This window comes from Passer domesticus, chromosome 20, assembly GCF_036417665.1.
Source record: "Passer domesticus isolate bPasDom1 chromosome 20, bPasDom1.hap1, whole genome shotgun sequence".
NCBI classification, from domain to species: Eukaryota; Metazoa; Chordata; class Aves; order Passeriformes; family Passeridae; genus Passer; species Passer domesticus.
In genome coordinates, this window is record NC_087493.1 from 3,759,731 (window position 1) to 3,784,978 (window position 25,248).

General features: G+C 48.2%; 1 protein-coding gene across 1 annotated transcript in view; it reads right to left on the bottom strand.

Moving 5' to 3' along the window:
• Nucleotides 1-15,600: 15,600 nt before the first annotated feature.
• GNA13 (G protein subunit alpha 13) overlaps nucleotides 15,601-25,248 on the bottom strand; it is a 29,480-nt gene continuing 19,832 nt past the window's right edge. The window contains exons 3-4 of the mRNA XM_064395311.1: nucleotides 24,587-24,637; nucleotides 15,601-20,263 (exon numbers count right to left, since the gene is read on the bottom strand). Of these exons, the coding sequence (XP_064251381.1) occupies nucleotides 19,691-20,263; nucleotides 24,587-24,637 (624 nt within the window). The 3' untranslated portion in view covers nucleotides 15,601-19,690. The remainder of the gene's footprint in view (nucleotides 20,264-24,586; nucleotides 24,638-25,248) is intronic.

Consider the following 25,248-nt stretch of genomic DNA (forward strand, 5'->3'; position numbering starts at 1 on the left):
AAACAGCAGATGAAGAGCAATTTTCCCTCCCTCAAACCTAATTTCTTGATTTGCCCTTCCCTGCTCAGCCCGTCCAGCATCCCCAAACCCCGGCAGGAGCAGTGCTGCCACGTCCCAAATACCACTGCAAGCATTAGGTTTGCAAATGCCCTGCTGGCTGAGGCAATCATCACCACGCTGATGTGCATTAGGTACAAGCTGTTTCCACTGCGGCTGCAGAGGTGAGCTGTGCATGCCAGCACCAAAGTCCAGGGGAGATAATCTGTCTCCACATTCGACTCTGGCTCTCTTACAGCAGTGAGCAAACATTATTTGCAACAGTTTCCTCAAAAACAACCCCCCCAAAAAAGAGCATTACAAAGCCTGCACACGGTTCACGTAAATAAAATCACATTTAACTGGAGCACTATCAGATGTCTCCCTGCACAGAAAGATTTTAGGAGTCATTTTTCCCACCTGGTTTAAATTAATTGCCTGTGACCTTCTCTGTTACCCTGCCACAAAGGCATTAAAGCAAGAACAAAATAGGATAAGGATATATTTATTCAGCAGCACTGTACATCTATTTAGCAGCACAGTAAATAGGAGAATGTGGGCAGGACGTGCCTCAGCAATCCTTGGTATTCCTCTCCAAAGGAGTTGTATAAACTCTTGTAGTCAATGAGGCCAGTGCTGGCCAAATGTAAATAGAGGAAATTACACAAGGTCAGCTTGCAAGAGGCCAGAAGCCCTCAGAGCACAGGTATCTGTCCTTGCTGAAGCAGAAAGGAAGCTGGACTGTGGGGCTTTGTTTGCTGTTTTGGGGCCTTTTAAAAAAAAAAAAATGAAACAAAAACAACAACACAAAGCCAGCCAAACAAAAAAAGACAAAACCATTTTTCCATTTGAAATGAAAAGGAAGGGCAAACCTCCTGTCCTTTTTCACTTATTTCAGCAAGATGACACCGGGTTCTTAAGGGGACAAATGAATCCGTGCAAATAGCCAAACTGGGCTTGGAAAGAAAGCAAAGTAGGTGCTTACAAAACAGCTTGAATGTTTTAACTCGTCCCCTCAGATGTTACTTGTTACCGTCTGAGATCATCGTGTTCCAGCTGCCTGTAGTAAACATGACCTGAATTCTCACAGTGATGCAAGCCCGGCAGCAGCCTGCCCTCCACGCCTCCTTCCTCCTCAGAACTTCCTAAAGATGCTGCACAGGCTGGCTCTAGGAACAGCCTGGGGCTTAGGAACAGTCTGGGGCTTAGGGACACTCTGGGGCTTAGGGACACTCTGGGGTTTAGGAACAGTCTGGGGTTTAGGAAAAGTTTGGGGTTTGTGAACAGTCTGGAGTTTAGGGACAGCCTGGAGTTTAGGGACACTCTGGGGTTTAGGAACAGCCTGGGGTTTAGGAAAAGTTTGGGGTTTAGGAAGAGTCTGGGGTTTAGGAACAGCCTGGGGTTTAGGAAAAGTTTGGGGTTTAGGAAGAGTCTGGGGTTTAGGAACAGCCTGGGATTTAGGAACAGCCTGGGGCTTAGGAATAGCCTGGGGTTTAGGAAGAGTCTGGGGCTTAGGAAGAGTCTGGGGTTTAGGAACACTCTGGGGTTTAGGAACAGTCTGGGGTTTAGGAACACTCTGGGGTTTAGGAAGAGTCTGGGGTTTAGGGACAGCCTGGGGCTTAGGAAAGCGTCCCTTTGTGGCTGGGTTTGGAGGCTGAGGGAGCCCTGCTTGCCCAGAGGGGCTGTTTTACACCTGGTGCCAAAAGGCAGGAGAAATCCAGGAAGGATTCTCCATGGAAAGGGTGGGCAGGCATGGGAAGGGGCTGCCCGGGGGGGTTTGGAGTCCCCACCCTGGGGGTGCCCACGGAGCACCAGGACGTGGCCCTCAGTGCCCTGTGTAGCTGGTCAGGGGCTGTTTGACCAAAGGCTGGGCTCAGTTTTGGAGTTTTTTCCAACCTCAGTGGTTCCATCCTGTGATTCCATGCACACACACGGGGATGGCTCCAGGACATGCCCAGCTGCTGCTGGTCCCCAGAGCTGCCTGGCAGCCCCCGTGCCCCCCACAGATCCAGGCTGCTCCTCTGGACACGGTGGCACCAAACCAGGGAGATTTCCTCTCCCCACTCCCACGGACTTTTACTTGCTGGATTTGCAAATCCACGGCCACACCAGCACAAAGCTCGCTCTGCAAATTGCACTAAGTCATCTAATAAATCAAACGCAGCCCCCCCCTCCTTCCTACTGCAGTCGTCGAGCTCCAGTTACAACAATTTGTGGTAAAATATTACTCACCAGCACTTTGGCCTGTGTGAGCAGCTCTGCCTCGGAGCAGACAGCCCTTAAATCACAGCTTTGTCACAGAAGCCACAAGCATAACCAAAAGTCTCATTACACGCAGAAGCTCTGAGGAGAAGGCCAAGGAGACAATAGTTCCCCTCGCCTCCCTTTGTCAGAGCTTTCATTAACGTTGTGTAGGCTTTTTCTGCTGCATCCACTGCTGGGTGCTGGCCACAGGAGCAGCCCAAAGCACCCCTGTGAGCAGCGAGGTGAGAGCAAACCAGGCTGAGCATCACCCCGTGCTCCTGCCTCAGCTGTCCCACCAGGGCTGCTCCTCCCCTGTGCCCCTCTGGTTCACTTTGATCCCCACCACTCTGGGCTGGGGCTGTGGGAATTATCACAATTTGGGGGTTTAAGCACTTCTGGGCTCTTTTGCTATGGTAGGACAGGTGGTTTTATTTTTCACGTGCTGCGAAATGAGACAAAGACCCAAATCAAAGGCCCCTGTGAAGTTACAGCTGAGGATAGCAGGGGACAGGCACTTCTTGGGGGGCTTCCATTCCCACCACTGCCCACGCACAGGGCAGGGGATGCTCCTCCTAAACCCTGCTGAGCACCCTCCCAACCCCTGCCCTGGGCATGGAGGGAACAGCCCAGCTCCCCTCGCTGTGCTGGTGGCAGGGGAGTGGCTGTAAACTGGAGATTAATGGAATGAACTGGAAATTTATGAAATTAACTGGAAATTAATGGAATGAACGGGAAATTAATGGAATGAACTGGGAATTAATGGAATGAACTGGAAATTTATGAAACGAACTGGAAATTAATGGAATAAACTGGAAATTAATGGAACGAACTGGAAATTAATGGAACGAACTGGAAATTAATGGAATGAACTGGAAATTAATGAAATTAACTGGAAATTTATGGAATGAACTGGAAATTTATGAAACGAACTGGAAATTAATGTAATGAACTGGAAATTTATGAAATTAACTGGGAATTAATGGAATGAACTGGAAATTAATGGAATGAACTGGAAATTAATGGAACGAACTGGAAATTACTGGAACAAACAGGAAATTTATGAAATGAACTGGAAATGAATGGAATGAATGGAACGAACTGGAAATTAATGAAATTAACTGGAAATGAACGGAATGAACTGGAAATTAATGGAATTAACTAGAAGTTAAAGACCAAACAATGCAGTGATGGATGAGCATCCCCAGAAAGGTCCCCAGTTCTGCCCCTGTGACACTGCTGCCCCTGGAGCCTTTTCTCACCCAGCCCTCTGGCTGCCCAGAGCCTCACAGGTCCCTGACCCCTTCCCCTGCTGGCAGTGCCCTTCCCATGGCTCTGTGTCCTGGCCAGGGCCAGCCCTGGCAGCCAGAGCTCAGCAGTGACAGTGACACTGTGGGGACACTGTGGCACACACGGCCACTCCTGCTCCAGGTGGGATGAAGCCCTGGGGGTGCAGGAAGGGATGAATCCCTATGGATGCAGGATGGATTGAATCCCTGGGGGTGCAGGAAGGGATGCAGTCCTGGGAATGCAGGATGGGATGAAGTCCTGTGGGTGCAGAAGGTATGAATCCCTGTGGATGAAGGATGAGATGAATCCCTGTGGATACAGGATGGGATGAAGCCCTGGGGGTGCAGGAAGGGATGCAGTCCTGACCCTCAGCACATCCCCAGCCCTGGGGGTGCAGGATGAAATGAATCCCTGTGGATACAGGATGGGATGAAGCCCTGGGGGTGCAGGAAGGGATGCAGTCCTGACCCTCAGCACATCCCCAGCCCTGGGGGTGCAGGATGAGAAGAATCCCTGTGGATACAGGATGGGATGTGCCTCTGCTGCTCCTACAAAAGCAGTGCAGGGGGACAAGCCAGCCTTTGCCAAGCACTGCAACGCTGGGAAACTGGGATCAGGGAGCAACAGCTTGGAGAGGAAGCCCAGCAGATCCTCTCCTCCCCACAGGCTGCGGGCTCCCTCCTGCCCTGAAATCACTCCCTTCCCCTGGTCGTGCTGCCAGCCCTGAGCTCACCATCCCTGTGCCCAGCGCAGCCCCAGCTCATCCTCACCCCCGGGCTGCTGCCACAGCCTTATCAGCCTTATCAGCCTTATCAGCCCCGGGCAGGCACAGCCCTGCCCTGTCCTGGGGCTATCAGGGCCACAAACCCTGCCGGGCTGGCCCCACCAGGGTGACAGTGGGTGACACTGGGGACAAACACTTTTTATTGGCCCTTTTCTGCCCAATCCCAGCTGCTCACAGCCCAGCCAGGACTTTGCCCACAGAGGAACCTCCAGCTGCACCCACAGGGACTCCCTGGCCCTGCACAGCTCCCCCTTCTCAGCAATTCCCCACCCAGATAAAAAAATATTAAACAGACTGTACCCTAGGAGGGGAATTTCTCTGTTTCTTCTCCCATTTGCTGCCCCACTGACAGAGCTCAGAGCCTTTCCCAGCTTTGGCCAATGGCACAAAGAGCCCAGCAGGTGAACCCACTCCCCATCAGCACTTACAGCAAACCCGGGTGCAAACAGAGCACCCCAATAATTAAACACAACCCCCCAAGCTTTAGCTCACAAAGTGGATTCATGGAGACAAACCCAGTCCTCCCAGAGTTACACAGGCAGTGCCACATCCCATCTTTATTCACCTTTTCTATGTATTTCATTTATTTGCACAGCTCTGAGTCAAGAATTCAAGAATTCAACCTCTGTGTTTGTCTTCAAGGATGAGACACTGACCCTGCCCCACCTGTGGAGCTCTCCTTGCTTCAAAGCCCCTGGAGCAGGGCAGAGACCAAACTGCTCAGTGGGCAAAGTGGGAACTGAATATAAACCTTGGACCCACATCAAATTCTGCTTTGTGGACCAAGGAAACAATAGCAGTAAATATCAAAATGCAGAAGAGGTTCCATTTCAAAGCAGTGATTTTAAAAATGCATCAAGATGTGCTCTGGTGTGGACTTCTAATAGCAAAATTCACATCTTTTAGAGGAGTTAATTGCTCACAGTATGTGAGGGCAGGAAGGGAGAACAAAAGCAGATCTGGAAAGCTGAGAGCAAAAATTAGCCCTGAAAATTGTGCACAGTGGGAAATGTGCCCTGTCAGCCTGATTTGGGGCCCAGGTACAGGGCAGTCAATTTGCCAGCACAGGGCAGGAAGTGTCCTACCTGGGAGAGGTAAAGAACAAGAACAGAAACTGCCCAAATCCTGGCTACAGTAATTACAAATAACATCCTGACACAGGAAATTAAACCTCTCACATAAAGCACCCACTAAAAACTGAACCTAATTTAAAAAAAAAAGAACTATGTAAATAACCTGGATTAAATTCAAGGCGTTTTCTCCTGAACACCATGAAATATCTGAGATGCAGCCAGACTTGTCTGCTCTCCCTGGAGCCCTGGCAGATCCCAGAGCACTCCCCAGCCTCGATTTAGGAGCATTCAAGAGTGATGAAGACAAAGATTCCTGGATACAGGCAGCTTCAGCACAGACCAAACACTGAGCATCATGTTAGCAACCAGTGGCAGCCAAGAGATACAAACATTAGCTTTCCAGAGAAGAATTTTTAGTGCACTGGTAGTTCCTTGTCAGACAGTAAACTTTAAAATAGTCCATAGTAAATGGCAGGGAGTAACCCTTTAAATACACAAAGTTTCCTGCATAAATTACACTTCAATCCTGCAGCAGCACCTCGAGGCATTTCAATAACCTCTCATGGTTCTCCTTGAACAATTTTAGGGGTTTTGGTGAACACCTTTGGGGTTTCTGTCGCTGCTTCACTATCATCTCTGTGCAGTCCTTGATAATAAGGTTCTCAAGTTGTAACACACAAAATGAAAATGAAAGGAGAAAGCTGAAAGGTTTTAATCTTTGTGTTGAAAGAATGAAGCAAAGTCCTTCTCTCTCTCTGCTGCTGGTGTCTGAAAACAACAGTTAACACTGGTGAGAAGGTTTTCAAGCCTCTGAGCAACACAACCCTTCTCCTCTTTCCCCAAATACCCTCTGTGACACCTGCTTCTACTTAGCAAAACAAATAAACAGTCACTAACCACAAGTGTAACTCTCCACCACTGACATTTCTTTGCATGTCTCAGACCACAGCTTCCTTTCGAAACCCTGAACTTATGTGCTCGTACAGTTTTTGTGTCTGTAAGGCCATAGAAAGATGAGAAAAACAAGCAAACACACCGAGGCAGAAGCTGCTGGTATCTACAGCAACAGAGACACAAACCAGGCCGGGGTTGTGAAATGCATCCTGCCAGGAGCTCGGAAACCAGGGCTGCCTGAGGGGGCTGAAATCCACCCTCAGGTGAGAGGGGATGGCTCCCAGGCAGGGGTGACAGCAGAGGGGCCAGGCAAGAGCTGCCAGGGCCCAGCAGGTCCGGGGCAAGCACAGCCCAGCCAGAACCAGGGCAGCAGAGTGGCCCAAAAGCTGCCCAGAGCATCCTGCTGGTCCCACCTCGGGAATGGCTGAGCTGCTGGAGAGCACCCTGAGATGTGCTCCTCACCCTGGGTCTGCAGGCAGGGCTGGGCACTGCCACCAGCACGGCCCCAGAGCTGCAGGAGGGAGGAAGGAAGAGGCTGGGTGCAGCTCGTGGCACTGCCAGGCTCCCTGCCCTGGGCTTTCTGTCACCTGGAGCCGGTGGCAGCCTCAGGCTCGCTGTGCCAGCAGATATCAGCAATGGTTCTTCCTCCAGAGGGTGCTGGGCACTGCCCTGGCTCCCCAGGGAACAGCCCCGAGGCTGCCAGAGCTCCAGGAGGGTTTGGACAGCGCTGCCAGGGTGGGAATGGTGGCTCTGTGCTGGACTGGAATGATCCTCGTGGTTCCCTTCCCACTTAGGGTATTCTATTCTATTCTATTCTATTCTATTCTATTCTATTCTATTCTATTCTATTCTATTCTATTCTATTCTATTCTATTCTATTCTATTCTATTCTATTCTATTCTATTCTATTAAATTTTCATCCCATCCCATCCCATCCCATCCCACACAGCCCGGCCAGGGTCCAGGGATGCCAGTCCCACTCCTGCGGGTGACCGGAGCCCTGACGGGACCGGAGCCATTCCCGGGCCATGAAGAGCCGCCCTTGGGGACCCATCGCCCCCCCGTGTCCCTCCCGCCCCCGCCGGGCTCCGGGCTCGCTCCCGGCGCCACCGGGGCGGCAGCAGCACAGGGACCGGGGACACGGGGCAGGCCGGGGGAGGTGCCCGTGCCCCCTGCCGTGTCCCCTGTCCCCTCACTGTGTTCCCTCCTTGTGTCCCCTCCCTGTCCCCTCCGTGTCCTCTCCGTGTCCCCTGTCCCTGTCCCTGTCCCTGTCCCCGTCCCTGTCCCTATCCCTGTCCCTATCCCTATCCCTGTCCCTGTCCTCTATCCCTCTCCCTATCCCTATCCCTCTCCCTATCCCTGTCCCTGTCCCTTGTCCCTATCCCTATCCCTGTCCCTATCCCTATCCCTATCCCTATCCCTATCCCTATCCCTATCCCTATCCCTATCCCTATCCCTATCCCTGTCCCCTATCCCTATCCCTGTCCCATCCCTGTCCCCTGTCCCTGTCCCCTATCCCTATCCCTGTCCCCTATCCCTGTCCCCTATCCCTGTCCCATCCCTCTCCCTGTCCCTGTCCCCTCCCGCTGCACCCCCGGCTCCGCGGCCCGCGCGCGCCCCCTGCCGGCCCCCCTGGGGGCTGCGGGACCGACACACGGACATGGGGACACGGGGACACACGGACAGGGACACACGGACAGGGACAGGGGGACACGGGGACAGGGACAGGGGGACACGGGGACAGGGACAGGGGGATATGGGGACAGGAGGAACAGGGACAGGGATGGGACAGGTTATGGGGACAGGAGGGACATGGGGACACAGGACATGGACAGGCGCGGCATGGGGACAACCAGGACAAGGACAGGGACAGGCAGGGCGGGGACAGGGACACACGGCCAGGGACAGGAGGGACAGGACAGGCGGGACGGGGACACAAAGGACAGCGACAGGCGGGGCGTGGGGACACACGGGACAGGGACAGGGACAGGGACAGGGACAGGGACAGGGACAGGGACAGGGACAGGGACAGGCGGGACGGAAACACAGGGGACAGGGACACACGGACAGGGACAGGCGGGGCATGGGGACACACGAGATGGGGACTGGCAGGATGGGACATACAGGATAGAGACACGGGAGATGGAGACAGGTAGGACAGGGACACACGGGGACACACGGGATGGGACACGCAGGACAGGGACAGGCTGGATGGGACACACGGGCTGGGGACACGAGGACTGGGAGTGCTGGGCTGGTTTGCTCCAGCGTGAATCGCCAGCAGGATTGCCATGATTAATTCAGAATGTGGGCACGGGGGAGATGGAGCGTATTTTATTAATCCAGCTCATTTAAAAGTTTTAAGAGACCTGCAGAAAGCAGCAGCGAGGGAAGGAGAACCTTGAGGTGTTGGTAATGAGAGCATTGCCCTTTCTGGAGGAGATTTTGGGTAGAATTTGCAAAAAAAAGCATTGTGAGTGGCAGTGCACCCTGCCACACTCTGAACCCGAGCTGAGACCCTTCAGGGAGGTACCTGCCTCCGTGCACTTTCCCAAGGAACATTTTTCCTCTCTTTTCCTTGTGACCAGAGGCACTCTGGTTTACTGCTTTGCACAGGTGTCTCAGGAGCAGCGTTTCCTCAACACACCCAACAGCTCTTTGGGGTTTTTATTAAATCCAGACAAATAAAAGCTCCCATGTTTACACTCGTGTGATGTTTTTTGTGTTTGGAAGCTTTTACAAGCACTGGTGAGGTTTGCTGGGAGACGGGAGGAGTTTAGCCCATGGTTCCTATGGCCATGTACAAATGTTCTATTTTCCCCCTGATAATTCCATTACTTCCTCCAGGATTTCAAAGAGACAGAAACCAGGGAAAAGAGGGATCCTGGAATTCTCGGGAAGCGTTGCTAATGTGGTGATTGAGGCCGAATTTCACACCTCCCCTTAGGCCTGCTGGGCCCGAAGCTGCTGAGCAAGCACAGCTGCTATATTTAGTGCTCTGGTGTTCCTGGAATCCATCCTGAGCTCAGATCACAGCACAGAACCACCACCGTGGGTCCTGGTCCTCCCTCTGCCCCTCCAGCTCCTCCGCAAAGCTCTGCTCTGAAGCTTCAAACTGACACAGGGCTGAAGCAGAGCCATGATCTTGCCGTGTCAGCCAAGCAAAGATCTGTTTCTCCCACAAATGCCTTCAGCCCTGAAGTATTTCTCACAAACATTGCATCAGGAGCTCTCCCCAAACAGCCTGGCACAAAAGGATGGGGTGACATTCATGTCCCATAAACAGAAATCCCATCTGAGCAGAAGATGGAGGAAAAAAATCAGCCTGTGCTAAAGAAATGAGATCCAAAGAGCCGTGGAAATGGGAAATTAGGTTCAGTTTTTAGTTTCGTTTCAGGTGTTTTAGTTGTTCTTTTGCTTTACAGGAACTGTAAATATGTGGAGTTATGTCCCACACCACTGCCAAGAGCTATTCAAAGGAGGAGGAGTTATTTTAATGCAAATAAATAGCAGGGAGTTATTTAAATGCAAAGGTTTAAATTTAGGTTTAAATGCAAAGGTTTAAATTTAGGTTTAAATGCAAAGGTTTGTGAGTGTTACAAATGTGCACATGGAGATGGGGCAGGACAAATCCTGCCACAAATGGGCCTTGGAGAATCCATCCCTGAGACTCCCCTCAGCAAGAACCAGGCTGGACCTTTCCAGTCCCTGCACTCCCACACTCACAGCACCCTGCCCTGCCCGGGGCTGGGGCACAAAGGAGAGGGGCAGAAAGAGAGGGGCACAAAGTGGGGCGTGAAGGAGTGGGGCAGAAAGGAAAGGGGCAAAAAACGGGGTACAAAATGGGGCACAAAGTGGGGCACAAAGGAGTGGGACATAAAGCTGTGGGGCACAAATGTGTGGGACACAAAGTGGGGCACAAAGGTGTGGGGTGGAGCTGTTCTCACCTCACTGACAGAGCTGGCAGATGCTGACACATCTGGCAGTGACTCTCACCCCACCGACCTGGGACACCTCTCCAGGCTGAGGATTGCTCTCTGCAGGTGCTTTCCCTCCCTGCTGGTGCCTGGAAGCTGCCACTCCCAGGAACATCCCCTGCACGTGGGCAGCGATTCCCACCCCAGGCTCCCCCAGCTGCCCTGGCGGGGAGGGAAGGTGCCAGGCTGTGTTTTCCTCCTCTGTCCTCTTCCCTTGGCATCACCACAGGTGTTTGTCTTGGTAGGGAGAGGAGGAGTGGGGAGCCTGGCTGCAGAGGAAGGCTGCAGGGCTGCCAGGTGCTCTGCTCTTCCATCCCTGCTGCTGTGCAGGGGGAGAACAAGGATTTTCCTTCCAGCCTTTAAGAGAGGAGCTCCCTCTGGCAATTCATTTGGATAATAAATGTCTAAATACTCTCCATATATCAAACCTTCCAGCTCAGCCAGCTGGGGTTGCTTTTCTAAAAGGAGAAATTATGGAATGGGCTGGGTTGGAAGGACCTTAAAGCCCATCCAGTGCCACCCCTGCCATGGCAGGGACACTTCCACTGTCCCAGGCTGCTCCAAGCTTTTCCAGCCTGGTCTAGGACACTTCCAGGGATCCAGAGGCAGCCACAGCTGCTCTGAGCACCCTCAGGGACTCCCCACCCTCCCAGGGAAGGATTTCTTCCTGATATCCAATCTAAACCTGCTCTCTGTCAGTCTGAAGCCATTCCCCCTTGTCCTGTCACTCCAGGCCCTTGCAAATAGTTTTTTTCCATCTTTCTCTCAGGCTCCCTGCAGGGACTGAGGACCACAATTAGTCCTTGCAGTGGTGTCAGTCAGCTGGACGAGGAGACAGCCACAGAGCTGCTGCTTTTGCACATGCAGAAATGTTCCTTTCCCCAGTGACATCCCCAAGGAACACCAGAGGTGACTCCCCACTGCTCCATTACAGCACAGCGAAATCCAGCTTTTCACTGGAAATGAGAGGAGGATTTAGGATTCGCCACATGCTGGCAGGAAAAAAAAGTGTTTAATAATATTTCACCTTGAGTATTGCAGAGGTGAGAGGAGCAGCAGCAGAAGGGTTTCCTGCTGTGGGAGAAGATGCAATGCCATCAACAGGGTGCTGTTCCTTCCCCAGGCACCTTGTGGAGCCCAGCAGAGGATAAAATGAGAAAAAATAATAAAAAAATATAAATATCCCCTTTTTCTCAAGTTTTGTAAGTGGGCATGGGAGACAGAGGGAAGGAGAGTGTGCGTGGGTCGTCTGCAAGAACAAAAGAGGAAGTTTTGTCCTTAATTTTAGACAATTTTTCAGCAAATACCAGACGTGATGTAAGAAGGCTGATGCTGCTGGAGCCTTGCTCAACTTGCACCCCTGCAAATCCTGGTGTTAGTAACACTTTGAAAATGCTGATTTCACTGAAGTTCTTTCATTTGCTTCCCTTTTCTTCAGGGAAAACGGAGGCTACAGCAGGAACCAGCCAGCAATTCCCAGCTGCTCCCACCCTTGGAGTCTGGATCAATAACAGAGAATCAGCTCATACAGAAAAAATGCAAAATATTCTGCCTAGGCAACCCAAGAAAGATCTGTATCACTGATAGATGCTGGCTTTTCTTCCAAGAAAAGCTGAAAACAACAACAGGCACAGACTGGGGGTGCACAGAGGAGCTGAACCTCCCGTGGGTGGTGCTGGCACTGCAGGGACAGCTGGATGCAGGGAGTTATTGTGTTTGTGGGGCTCCCAGACGAAGGGAGGAATGATAAATCTGACTCTGTGTTCTCAGAAGGCTAATTTATCATTTTATGATACTATATTGTATTAAAGAATGCTATATTAAACTATACTAAAGAATACAGCAAGGATACTTACAGAATGCTAAAAAGATAATAATGAAAACTGGTGACTCTCTCCAGAGTCTGACACAGACTGGCCCTGATTGGCCAAAGAGTAAAAAACAATTCACGTGAAACCAATGAAACAATCACCTGTGGGTGAACAACCTCCAAACACATTCCAAAGGAGCAAAACACAGGAGAAGCAAATCAGATAATTATAGTTTTCCTTTTCTCTGAAGCTTCTCAGCTTCCCAAGAGCAAAATCCTGGGCGAAGGGATTTTTCCAGAAAATGTGACTGTGACAGGGAGGGCTGCAGGGGTGAGTGACTCACAGCTGCTGCCATCCCCCAGACTGCACTGGCTGCAACATGGTCAGCTTGCAAACAGCCACTCAGCCCCTGAGCAGCACAAAGGCTGGCTGGGGCAGTGGGGATGTTAAATGAAATGTCCTTCTCCTTTTTCCCACTCCTGCTTCCCCTCTGGATCTGACAGAGGTGGCTTTTTGCTATGTCAGAGAAGCTGGTTGTGTTCCAGGCTGCAGGTGACAGCAGAGAGGACAGGACAGCACCTGCAGCCTGGCCAAGAGCCACCAAAGTTGGCTGGTGCTGGGTAGGACAGAGATTTGGACATCAGCAGGGATCTGGGCTCTAAGATGCTGCCTGTCAATGGGCAGAACCCTGGCGAGGGCATCGGCATCTTTCATACAGGCAAGATCCACTACTGAATACTGGGAGTGGGAAAAACTCTGGATACTGTTGGATGCACAGGATCTCGTGCTTCCTCCTGCTCTGCAAGTCCTAAATTAATAAAAGCCAGTCTGCACTGATCAGCATCATCTTAGTGGGTCACTACTAAGATGTGTTTCCAGCCATCCAGGCAGAGAAATGGGATTTATTCATGGATCTGCTGACAAACATCTTCCTGCCTTCCCTGCAGTGCTTGGGAGCCCTCCCTGCCCCAGGAGCAGCAAACACGACCTGCTGCTCACAGCTTGGGAGTGCTCAGCCTTTAAATATTAACTCTGAGTGGAGCTGCAAGCAGCCCCAAAGCCAGGTTTGTCACATCCAGTGCTCAGCAATTCATCAAACACAGAGCTGGGCAGGGGCTGCTCTCCCCTGCCTCTCTTTGGGGATGTTTGGATTCCTCATCTTGAGTCATCTGCTGCCTGTTTGCTGAGCCCAGGCTGGGCACTGGGTCTGCTGTGGAGCACTCCTCAGCCTGAGCAGGGCTGCCTTGGAAATGGCAGGGGCTGCTCTGAGCAGGGCACTGGGCAAGAGCCCAGAGCCCAGGAAAACGCTGCCTATGGGAGCTGCTCTCCAGCTGAAGCAATGTCTTGCTCCTCATGTGCATAGAAGAAAGCAGAGAAAGGCAATCCAAGAGCATCTGAAGTTAGGCACAAATAAAATACTGCAAAGCCTCGTGGGACTCAATCCACCTGGGTCAAAGAATCACAGAATTCACAGAATCAGAATGCATAGAATGACCAGGTTGGAAGAGACCTTCAAGACCATCGAGTCCAACCCAGCCCCAACCCCTCACCCAAACCCTGGCCCCCAGTGCCACATCCAGGCTTTGTTAAACACACCCAGGGATGGGGACTGCAGCACCTCCCCAGGCAGCCATCCCAGAACTTTATCCCCCTTTCTGGAAAACACTTTTTCCTGATTTCCAACCTGTATTTCCCTTGGTGCAGCTGCAGGCTGTGTGCTCTGGTTGTGTCAGTGCTGCTGCAGACAGAGCCCAGCCCCGCTGAGCACAGGCACCTTTCAGGAGCTGTGCAGGGTGAGGAGGTCCTTCCTATCAATTTAATCAAGTAATTGCCATTTCACATACACTGAGAACAGTTCAGCTGGTGTCAACACGAGTGGACAGTCAGAAGTACCTCCCTGCCATCACCTGTCCTGTTTTAGAGGGCAAACCCAGCAGGGGCTGTGCCAGAGCAGATTCCTGCCCCATTTCCAGCCTGAGCAGATTCCTGCCCCGTTTCCAGCTGGATTCCCCAGGGATCTCTCTCCTCAGCACTTTGCCCTCCATGGTCACCCCTGCTCCCGGAAGGAAAGGGACCAAGGTCAGCTCTGAACCCAGCTCCTGCTGCCAGGGGACAGCCGGGGACACTTTGGGCACAGCCCCAGTGCATTTTTCCTCCCTCCTGTCAGTTATTGTGCAATCACCGAGTTCCTTTAACAGGAAGGAAGAGGCTTGAACACCCAACCTACATCCAGCACTGCAACGAGGTGTTCTGGTAAATCAAAAGTGTTGCAAATGTGAAGAAACTTCACTTCCTCCTGGAAATAAATCCTGGAATGTGCTTTTTTCTCCACTTCTGCTCTTCCCAGCAATTCAGCCCCCAGCACATCAGTGTGGTGAGGTGATCAGAGCCCAGGATGGTCCAACACCACTGACCCATTCCTAAAAAGAAATTATTAGTTATTTATATGTTATTATTTCATAGAATCATCATGGAATCATGGAATAGTTTCAGTCAGAAGGGACCTTGAAGTTCATGCAGTTCCAGCCCCCTGCCACGGGCAGGGACACATTCCACTAGATCAGTTTGCTCAAGGCTTTAGTTCCCAAAAATCTTCACCAGCAGCCTGGTGAAGGTGAGGCAATTACACCTGTGATATTTGGTTTATAAAACCCAACAAATGAGGGTTAAGCTGAGTTCTAGATGGGCTTGGTTTTACTTCTCAGGTGGCATCTCAGGAAACAGGATGCAAAAAAAAGAAAGAAAAAAAAAGCTTAAAGAAACCCTGGATTTCAAAGTCAGAGAACATCACAGCATTCAGCTGGTGTGACTTTTCCAGAGTGAAAAAGGGACAGGCAGGAGCTGGAATGCAGAGCACGTGGAGCTGAGCTCAGTGCCAGGGCATGCAGCAGGTTTGGAGCTGTTTCAGTGAGCAGAGGTGGCTCTGAGAGCCTCCAGCCCCAGCACCCACAATGAATTCTGCTGAGCTCCAGCCCCACAAACACGACCTGGGCTGAGCATTTCTGGGGATTCAGGGTCCACAGCATGCCAGCCAAACCCAAGGGCTCTTTTCAGGGATGAGAAATCAGTTTTGCTACAAAATTCTGCTTGGTACTGCAGCCAGTGAGCCTCTTCTCCAGGAGGCAGAGGCTGGCTTAGTCAAAAAGAGCTAGAAAAAAAATCAACTCTGCTATATCAAGATCCATAATTCATAGAGCTTTGTCGCAGAACACACCCGAGTGCCATCAGTATTTTAAATATTGAGCACAAAACTGGCTGTCAAGTGCCAGTCAGCAATTTCCTGGTGCCTCCCTGCCGGGGACAAAGTCATCAGGCTGAGCAGAACCTGGAGGAGCCTTCTGAGCAGAGTTTGTTTGACTCTGTTACATATTTTATTTGAAACACAAGATGTGTTTGCAGGAGCAAATCAGCTGGGCTCTGCCAACCAACAAAAGGAGTCAGCTGGCTGCCTGTGCTCGTTAATAAACAGAAAAAATGATTTCATCACACCAACATGAGGCTGTATATGTTTATTCATCAGTAATTTTTTGTACACAAGGCAAATATTAATAGCTGAAAGGCAACACTTTTGGAGAGTATGTACAGAGCAATGTACAAGCAAGTGTAAGAGGTGAGAAACTATGAATTGATGTAACCGTTTTATAAAAAAGAAGTGATGCTTTTTGTTCTAACACCTCCCTTAGAAATAATTTATTGCCAATCTTAAACTAAAGCAAGGAGAGAAAAAAAAATTTACAATAAAAAGTAGTCCCTGGAAAGTTTATAAAAAGTTAAACATATAAAATTGTAAGCCACAAACATTTATACAAAGCTAATACAAATCTTGGTTTTGTTAAAGATCTATGAGGTTGTTATAAAATATATTTTTACATAAAGGCTTCACATAAGGTAAGCTCTCACTGCTACTGGAAGCGCAGGAAAGCAGTTTTAAATAGTCTGCAATTCAACTTATTTTCAAGTACAACGCAAAGAAATTGCAAAATGGCACTGTATTGCAATGCTGTGTAATTAAAAACTACATTAATGGTACCATCAGAGAGACAAGACCTGTAAAGTGAACTGGTGAACCATTGGCAGGAGACTTCCCGAGGGTGTGGAACAGGAGTGGTGCTGGAAAATGAGAATGAACCTTCTGCAAGAGAACTGCCAGGGGGGCTCTGGGGCAGGGGCGTGAGGGATCCACCAGAACCCAGCCCAGGAGAGGAGCACCCACCCAGCCTTCACTGCTGAAAATGCTGAATGTAAAACAAACAGCCTTTGAGATCAACTGGACTTTTTTTTTTTTTTAAGAGCAGTTATTCTAGAAGAAAGCTGAAGTTTCACACAAACTGATGGCTTATGCTCCCACATACAATATATATAAAAAAGAGTAACATTTTTAAAGCCCTGATCAACAGCCACAGTTTTTAGGTATCAGTCATCTCAGCTGAACACTCTGCAGCAGGGAACAGTTGCTAAAACACCAATTTCACCTTCAAGTACAGCTTGTACAGGACAGTGGTTTATCTCCATAGGGTCAGTGATCTTCAGAACACAGCTCACTCCAGCAAAGAGAACTAAGGGATTTTGGGAAACTTGATTTTCTGGGACATTTCACTTTCTATCTGCTTTCCCACCTTCACTAGGAACACATCCCAACCTTGTACCACAGACTGGTTTCCACGAGGAAGCTTCATCTCACCAGCAAACTGCAATTCTGGCTGTTTCAGGACAAAACTCAGCCTGCTCTGAACATCAACCCTTCAGCTCTTGTACCAGATCTATGTCCTGCTACACACAAATGACCTGTAGGAACAAATCTAACAGGAAATACAACAGCCCAAGGTGTGCTCCACTCAGGGAGGGCACGAAGAGCGAGCCTGAAGATGGGCCAGGGTGCTGATTTGGGGTTTTTGGCTGTAGGGTAACACAGGGACAATGTAAACAGGAGCAGCCAGGTGCAGGCTCACCCCCCTCATGCCCCAGGAGTGGGAAACCCGAGGGATTTGACTCAGTTATTTCATTAAAACAATTCATTTCTGCCTGAGATTCATATAGTGCTTTATCTACCAGGGCCCACAAGTGACCCCCTTGCTCTCTTACAGGCCCTGGGGGTCACAGGGAGAGTGATCTGAAAGGATTCAGAACAGGGATTTTCGTGGTGGTTCTGGGGAATTTCCCCCACTTCAGCCAAGGTCAGAAGTGCCCAGTGCCTTGGTGACCCTGGCTACATCCTCACACTGACATCAGTTTCGAGGATCTTCAGTAAATTAACAGGTTCCACTGACAAAAAATTCATCAATACTTTACATAAATTAGTTTAGACAAATCCCTGGTACTCACCCTATCATTCTCTTTAGTCTTTTCTGCAATCATCTGGTCTGACACGCTCCAAAGCACCTACTGCAGACCTCTCCAAATCAACTGTTTTAATCAGATGTAAGTCTCTGTTTTGAAAAGACACTTGTTCAGACAACTGTCAGCAAAGGAAAAACCAACCCAACTCCTCCTCCTGTGGACAACCAAGGGCATGAATTTGTTTTCTGCTTTCCAAGACTGGATGGACTTGGAGGCCACCAGAGGTTTGTGTCTGTTCATGGAGCATTTACAGCCCTAAGGAGAACTTCTGCTCCCATCACAGGTGTGTTGTTCAGTCCTTGAAAGAGCCTCACCTGCCTTTCCTGAGGTCACTGCTTCATTCTCCTTCCTGAATTGATCACATATAACCTGAACATACCAAATCAGAAATAATCCATGTCCAGTAGAGACAAAATCTGCATTAAATATCCCCATCCAAGATTCTATTAACCCTCCTGACATCAGTGCTGCATCCAGACTTCAGGATTATGTTTTGATTCTGCACTGCGACTTCTCCCAAGCTCTTTTCAGAATTCTTTCCTCCCCCAACAGTGCCTGATGGCCAGAATCACAGACTAACTTATGACTATTCACTGGATGATATAAAAAAATAGAGGTCTTTCAAAGCACCTAACTAAATAAAAATACACCATTCCCCTTCTACTGCCAGGAGAATGAGGTACAGAGATGTTAACACAACTTACAATCACAGTAAGTAAAGGCTAAGTTCAGGAGACAGGCAGCTTTCCTATGTCCTGGCAGGGCCACTGCTCCCAGCAGTGACACCACCATGTCACCCCTGGCTCGTGGGATGAGAACAAAAATGCATTCAAGGATTGGCCACCAGCATGATCCACAGGAATTGGCCAATTTCATGGGGCAAAGAGGCAGCTGAACTGCCCACACCACTACAGCCTGGGGGAAACGTGCTGGGGACACTGATTTCTGTATCACAATCACACTCTCTTTTTGCAGTGTGCTGTGGGGTACATCAGGATTGATTTATTTTCATTATTATTATTATAATTTCTTCTTTTAATCACATGGCAATGCTAACAACTCCCCATAAGAAATGAAACAAAACTGCAAAAGGACTTTGGGTAAAACAGTCACAAGCAGCACTCTGGAAGATGCTGTGCAACATATTTGGCTCAAGTACACTTAGGATTGCTTAGACCCAACTGGAAAGTCTCAGGAAGAACCTCATCAGCTGAAGCACATTCTGCTGGGAAGTTTTTTTTTTAGAAGAAAACATTCATCTGCACGGTATCAGCTACACAAGGCCTCTGCTGGGAATTCATAAGGCCACTGAAAATGCCAGAGGAGGACAGAACACAGGAGGCACTTAGGTTTGCAAGCCCTTCTCTCCATCAGCAAATGCTCCTGACTCAGAGGAGGCACCTGGGAAGGAGGCAGGGGGTTCAAAGAAACCAGTGCTGAGTTAAAGCGCTTCCAGAACAGGTGCCACAGGAACACCTGCTCAGTGAAGATAAAAACCACAAGCTGGGCTTGCTCCCCCTTCCCACAGCAGAACGCCAAGAGGATTGATCAGAGTGCTCTGTGCTTTGCCATGGCTCCAGGACGTGTGGACATCTCTGGAGTGAATGCGTGTACTGTGCCAACCATGAATCCCTCATCACTGGACTCAGCACTTCCTGGTATGTCTGAAACTCCTGGTTTTCCGTATTTTAAAGCATCTCCTATTCCAGCCCAATGCCATGATTTATACTTGGCAGGAAGTACGTTACACCCAGGAAGGTGCTACAAAGAGATGATTCCAGCAAGGGATCTGATGGGATTTCTAACCAAAAACAGACCTGAGAAATCATAAGTCAGCTATGGTGTCACAGTCTTCACAATGAAGTCAGATGTGAGAAGTTTCTCTCTCTCCTCCCCCCCATTTAATTACTGCCACAGTCTAATAATTGCAACAATTTCATTGACGTTTTGACTTGGAATTCTGGATTTTCTAGGATAATACACACGTCGGTAAAAGGTCAAATTTACCACTTTACAGGTAACTCAGACATAGGTCTGCTATAAAATGACAACTTGGGTCAACTTGAAGCTACACTGGAAGAGATTAAGCCTGAATTTCTGCAGAAATTGGCAATAATGTGTTCAGCAGCAGCTTTTAGCCACATATCAAGAAGTCTGACAGGATCTGGATTTCTCTACTCCTGCTGTAAACTTCTAGTAAAAAAACAACACACAAGAGTTACTGAAATAAACCAGTCTTTTTGCACATCACTGTAACATCAGCTGCTTGAGGTTGTCGTGCAGGATGGTATCCTTGACATCACGGAAAACTAGCCGGATGTTCTCTGTGTTAATAGCAGTGGTGAAGTGGTGGTACAGGGGCTTCTGCTGCTGGTCCCGGCGTTTCGTGCGAAAACAATCCACCAGGAATTTTTGGACATCTGTTAAGCAGTGGGGATCCCCTTCAAACTCTGGGAAATAGTCTTTGATGCTGACTTTCTGTATTTTTTCCTCGAGCAAGTCCGTCTTGTTTAAGAAGAGGATGATGGAGACGTTGCTGAACACCCGGTTGTTGACTATCGTTTCAAAAATGTTCAGGGACTCCGTGAGGCGATTCGTCTGCCGGTCCTCCATGAGCACTTGGTCAAACTCGCTGGAGGACACGAGGAACAATATTGATGTGACGCTGTCGAAGCACTCGAACCACCGCTTGCGCTCCGACCGCTGCCCGCCCACGTCGACCATCTTGAAAGGGACATTTTTGATTTCAAAGTCGTACTCGTGAATGCCTTTGGTGGGCCTTCGTGCCAGCAGGATATCTTGCTGTGAGGGAAGGTAATCCTAGAAAAACAAGGAGAGTTTTGTGATTAGGATATGGTAATGGGAATTGGCACAGCTGAGCTGTAGTGGAGAGAGCAGTCTGCATGGAACAGGACAAGGTTTTCAATGGAAAGACATGGATGTGGATTTCCATGCTAATGTTGGAGCTTTTGGGAAAGAGCTGGAGGCCAAAGCAGGAAACACACCCAATATTAAACCAGAACAGGTACCCCAAAGAACTTAAGCTTTCCCTTTGCCACGTGACAAGGATCCATAATCAGCCTCAGAGGTGAACCAGCAATTCCTGATGCCAGCTTCCCTCATTCTGCATCACTTCCTGCTTCCTTCATTCCCTTCCACAACACTGGCTGCCATCATGACAATGGGTTCTAAACCAGCTTTCTCAAACCAGTAACTGTGGGATGGATATCCCATGCCAGCTGTGGGCTCTCCATTCCTCCCATGCTCTCCTGCAAAATGCATGACTGCTTTAGAAACAAAGCAGCTGCTCCACTAGGTAACTTTGAAGCAATCAATTATGCCTGCAAACTAAAACCTGAGCAACTTCCTGTGTTTGTGCCATGCATCTTCACATCCTGCTGATCAGTGCACACGGGTGAGCTCACACTGCTTGACTTTGCCCAAAATTTACTGTGCAGTGAGAACAGGGGAAGAAACTGAGAGCTGGGGACAGTTCTTTCCAGCCTGGGGGGCACAGACAGCTGTATCCTGAAGTGCTCCAGCCCACCTTTTCCCCAAAATTTAAGAGGCATTCAAGAGACTATTTTTTTTGGATTGTTATATGAACATCATCAATGGATGCAGATGAATTCTTATTAGTCAGCTTCTGACAGCATGAAATTCAACACTGGGATTGGGGATTTTTTTCATTCCTAGAATTACACTTTGTTCTATGGTCCAAGTCTTCCTGCTACCTGCAAAGTGCATCTCTACCACACAGCTGCCTGTGCTGGACTTTAAAACCTTGTTGTTCACTTGTTAGGGAAACTCGTCCTCATATTTTTCCAGCATTTCTCACCCTTTCAGAGAGCACAATTTAGGTTTTGGAGTTTCAGTCTCTTGTTAAAAAATGAATGATCTATGATCTTCCTTTGACAGTGCCAGTTCCCACACTTGGAGCTTTTATAGACATGTAAGAGCAAAGTTCAGAAAGTCTGATTCAACCAGTCAGCTGGGTGGGGGAACAGGCACACAGCACCATGGCTATTTCAGTACTTGTATCCCAAGTTTAAGGCAGCTGAGCAGGCTCAAACCACAAAAATAAAATTTAAAAATCATGAAGTGAGCACAACATTTCAAAAGGATCACTTTGCTTTACCGTGGAAGTTCCAAAGTGAAACTAGAGAGACAGGGCTTTGTCTGAACCCTGGGTTCCTTTTCCCGAGCTGCCCGTGACTAAGGCTCTGATTTTTATCGTGGCACAAATTACAAAGCAGCTCTGAAGCACAGGCTCCCCACCCTGCAGCCTTTGCTGCAGCACTGCACACAGCACCGAGGTCTGGAGGGGAGGAGATTTCCTAAAGCCACATCAAGTTCCCTCCAAACTGACCAAAAGAGGTGCAGTCACCCCCTTGTGTGATTAATGGACAACTTTAAAGGGTGATAAGACTTTTCCCTATGTTAAATGTATCTTGGGTCTCTTCTACTGAAATTAGAGAGGAGAACAATCAGCAAAAGCAGTGCAGGGAATGTATGAAATGTCACTGGGCACATGTGAAGGGATTTGGAGCAAAGCTGACTGTCAACATGCAGCCAGGAGTGTCACAGGTTCAACATTCATTCCAGCTTCCAAATGGGAATGTATATTCTTTTGTTTTTCAGGAAGTTAGTCTCAGCTTCTCAGAACAAAAGCAACAAGTCTTAGGAAAGCTCAGGAGTGACTGAAATTATTAAATTATGTAAATAAATAAAAGCAACTAATATAATAGGCAAAGCCACATGCACCTTCAATATTGAAACAAGGGTACAAAGCAAACTCTGCTGGGAGTTGGCCCGCAATGTTTATTCAGTAAAGCTTTCAGGAACAAGCTTATCCCCACAACTCCTGACAAACTCCCTCTCGAGTACTCTTACTCATTGAAAATTCCTTCCACACTTGTAGCCACATAGAGAATCCTTTCCAGTGCTTTCTACTTCTACATTCTGCCATGGAACTGGGTATCTTCAGGGTCCCCTCCATGTTTTATCCTGGGTATTGCCTACTCTGATCCAGCAGGCAGCACATGAGGGCTCTGGGAGTTCAGTGCTGGTATCCAGGCACCCTCTGCCTGCAGGAGCCCAAACACAACAACTCTCAGGAACTCTCCCAGTATTTTAACTCTCTTTCTGAAGGACAGTTATGTTTTCTCCCTCATGCCCAGATCACTGGAATACAAGCAGCTTGCCTCTTTCTCAGTGCTGATCCCATTCTCCACGTGTGAAGACTGCAGCATCAGGTGAGTATTTTCCTTAGATGGCACCGAGTATTATTTTCCAAGTTCTTTCAATGTTTTGCCATTGCCAGTAAGTGTTTTTTCCCCTCAAGCATCCTCACACTGATACTGATTTGGAACATGTGCTTTCTTCCTGATTTTCCTATCTCCTTTCCTCAAATCCACTGCAGTCTGCTTCTTCTAAAGGAGCTCCTTTGGTTATCAGCAGCTCTTTTGGCTATCACATCACTGTTTGCCTAGCTCAAATTACAATTTAAGGCATGACTGAGATCCAATCACAAGATGGAAAGCCAAGTCTCTGTGAGGTATTTTGGATACATACAGTCTGCACTGGCAGTTGAAATAGCAACTCCCAGTTGCAAGGAATCCAGGAGATCCCACGCACGTCTGCCTGTCAGATACTCTTATTCTGCTGATCTGATTAAATCTGAACATTAAGTTCTTTTCCCTCAGTGCTGTTATCAGCTCCCTTTTGGCAAGAGGCACGTGAATTGCAGATCTATGTGTTTATAAGCAATTTAGTTGCAAGTCAGCCCAGTTGCATCAGATAAGAACAAATACTTTTATTTACAATTTGGGGAAACAATCATTAGACAATCTTGCACGTAGATAAGAACAAACCAGAAGAACCTATCAAATCTTTCACTAACAAAACTTAGCTGGAGCTTTTTTCCTCATAAATTTGACATTTTTTCAACAGCAGATCCTTATGAGTCCCTCTGATTCTCAACATAATTTGGTCCAACTTGAAGCCAGAAAAGCTGTAATTCACAGCACTGCCACAGAAACATCAGACCTGCATTAAGTGTGTTTATGTATAAAAATATTTTACAAACCCACTGCTGACCAAGTTTCACACTTTAATCAAAGAATGGACCAAAGTTTCTCCACTAAGAACTCTGAAATGGAGCTGTAAAACTCTATCCAATATTGTTGGGGAAAAATCCAAGCCCTCTGACACTGGAAGGCAATGGATTCAAAGACCATGAGAAATCCCCACTGGCAGAATTCAGCTCATTGCAGCAAGCGCAGTTCCCCTCCTAAGTGCAAGTTTCATATCTCAAGACCAAATCCAAATTTGGAGACCAGGTGCTGGAGTTTTCATACCAGAGGTCTGGGAAGCACAATGCCCACCAGTGCTTTAGTTAGAACAATGACTGTTCAAAGCAGAAAAACAGTCTGGCTTAAAATTTAATCTGTTAAAAACAAAAATGAAATTATTCATGATGTAACAGGGCTTCACTGAAGTGGTTTGAATTCCTTCATTTGTTACCATCAGCTGGGAATGACCATGGAGAAACTGCCTCCCCACAGAGTTCAAGCACCATATTAAAACTCCTGTTTTAAAGGCAATTTTTCCACATGCCATTCCTGCAATCCAAAACTGATGAGCATCAGCAGATACCTTCACTATTCAAGTGCTAATTAACAGTTCTATTAAAAAACTATTCTACAGAAATTTCAGGTTTTTCTCCAGAGAAAACAGACTTTATTCTTTACTGAGTTTGTGTTAAAGTAGATATTCCTGGAAGGTACCACTGATTTGTGACTGATTTAACTCAAGAGTTCCTAACTGGACATGTAACCCCAAACCCAGTCATTTTTAGATGTCACTCAGTCTTGAAAAGCTACTTTAACAGTCTCCTGCCTGGCCAAACATTTGTAACTTGTTTTTTGTTTGATTTTGACAGATGGTTGATTTCCAGAAAGTCTCCTGGCCCTGTGTTTTTGACATGTCAGTGATGAACTGCTGAGATAATGCGACAGTCCGAGTTAACTAAAGATAAAGTTATTGGAGTAGACACTAATTACATTTCATCTATTTAAAACCCAGAGATCACAAAGACTACTTAAAACTCAAGACTGGAAAGAAAAATAAAAAAGGACTTACTTGTTCTCCAAGTTTATCCAAGTTGTCCAAGAAATACTTTACAGATTCCCCCTAAAAACAAATCAAACAGTTATTTAAATAAGCGACATCCTTGATCCCAATAGTTTACATTCTGAAGTCCAGATAATTTATCAGAAACCTACATTTAAGCATTGTAAGCTTCAATCACTGCCCTTTTTAAAAGCAGCTATCCTAAGAACACAACTGATGATTTATTCTTAGGCCAGTTAATATTTAAGCTTAAAAGCATAAAAGGCACATTTATAATAGTCACATTCTTTCCAAGTTTAGACTTGATAAATAAATCCAAGTGTTATCCACAGGGAGCATCAATGAAGCAGCCACACCTTCATTGTGAAAAGAAACATTCAATTTCTCTGAGGCTTAGCAGAGTGTGCACACACAGGCATTCAGGTGCAGGGACTAATCACCAGAAAAAGTTCATTTCTACTGCAGTGCCACAGGACTCGTGCCCACAGGTACTTCCCTGGAGCACAGTGAGTGAAGGGCAGGACAAAGGATGAGAAACCACAGCAGACAAAGTATTTTAGTCAAGTTTCCCATCAGACACTAAGCAGAACATCTTACTCTGAGTGATGAGCAGAGCTCCAGTGCATGGTATCATATTTACTATCCAGATTTATCTTCTGGATTCAACTCCT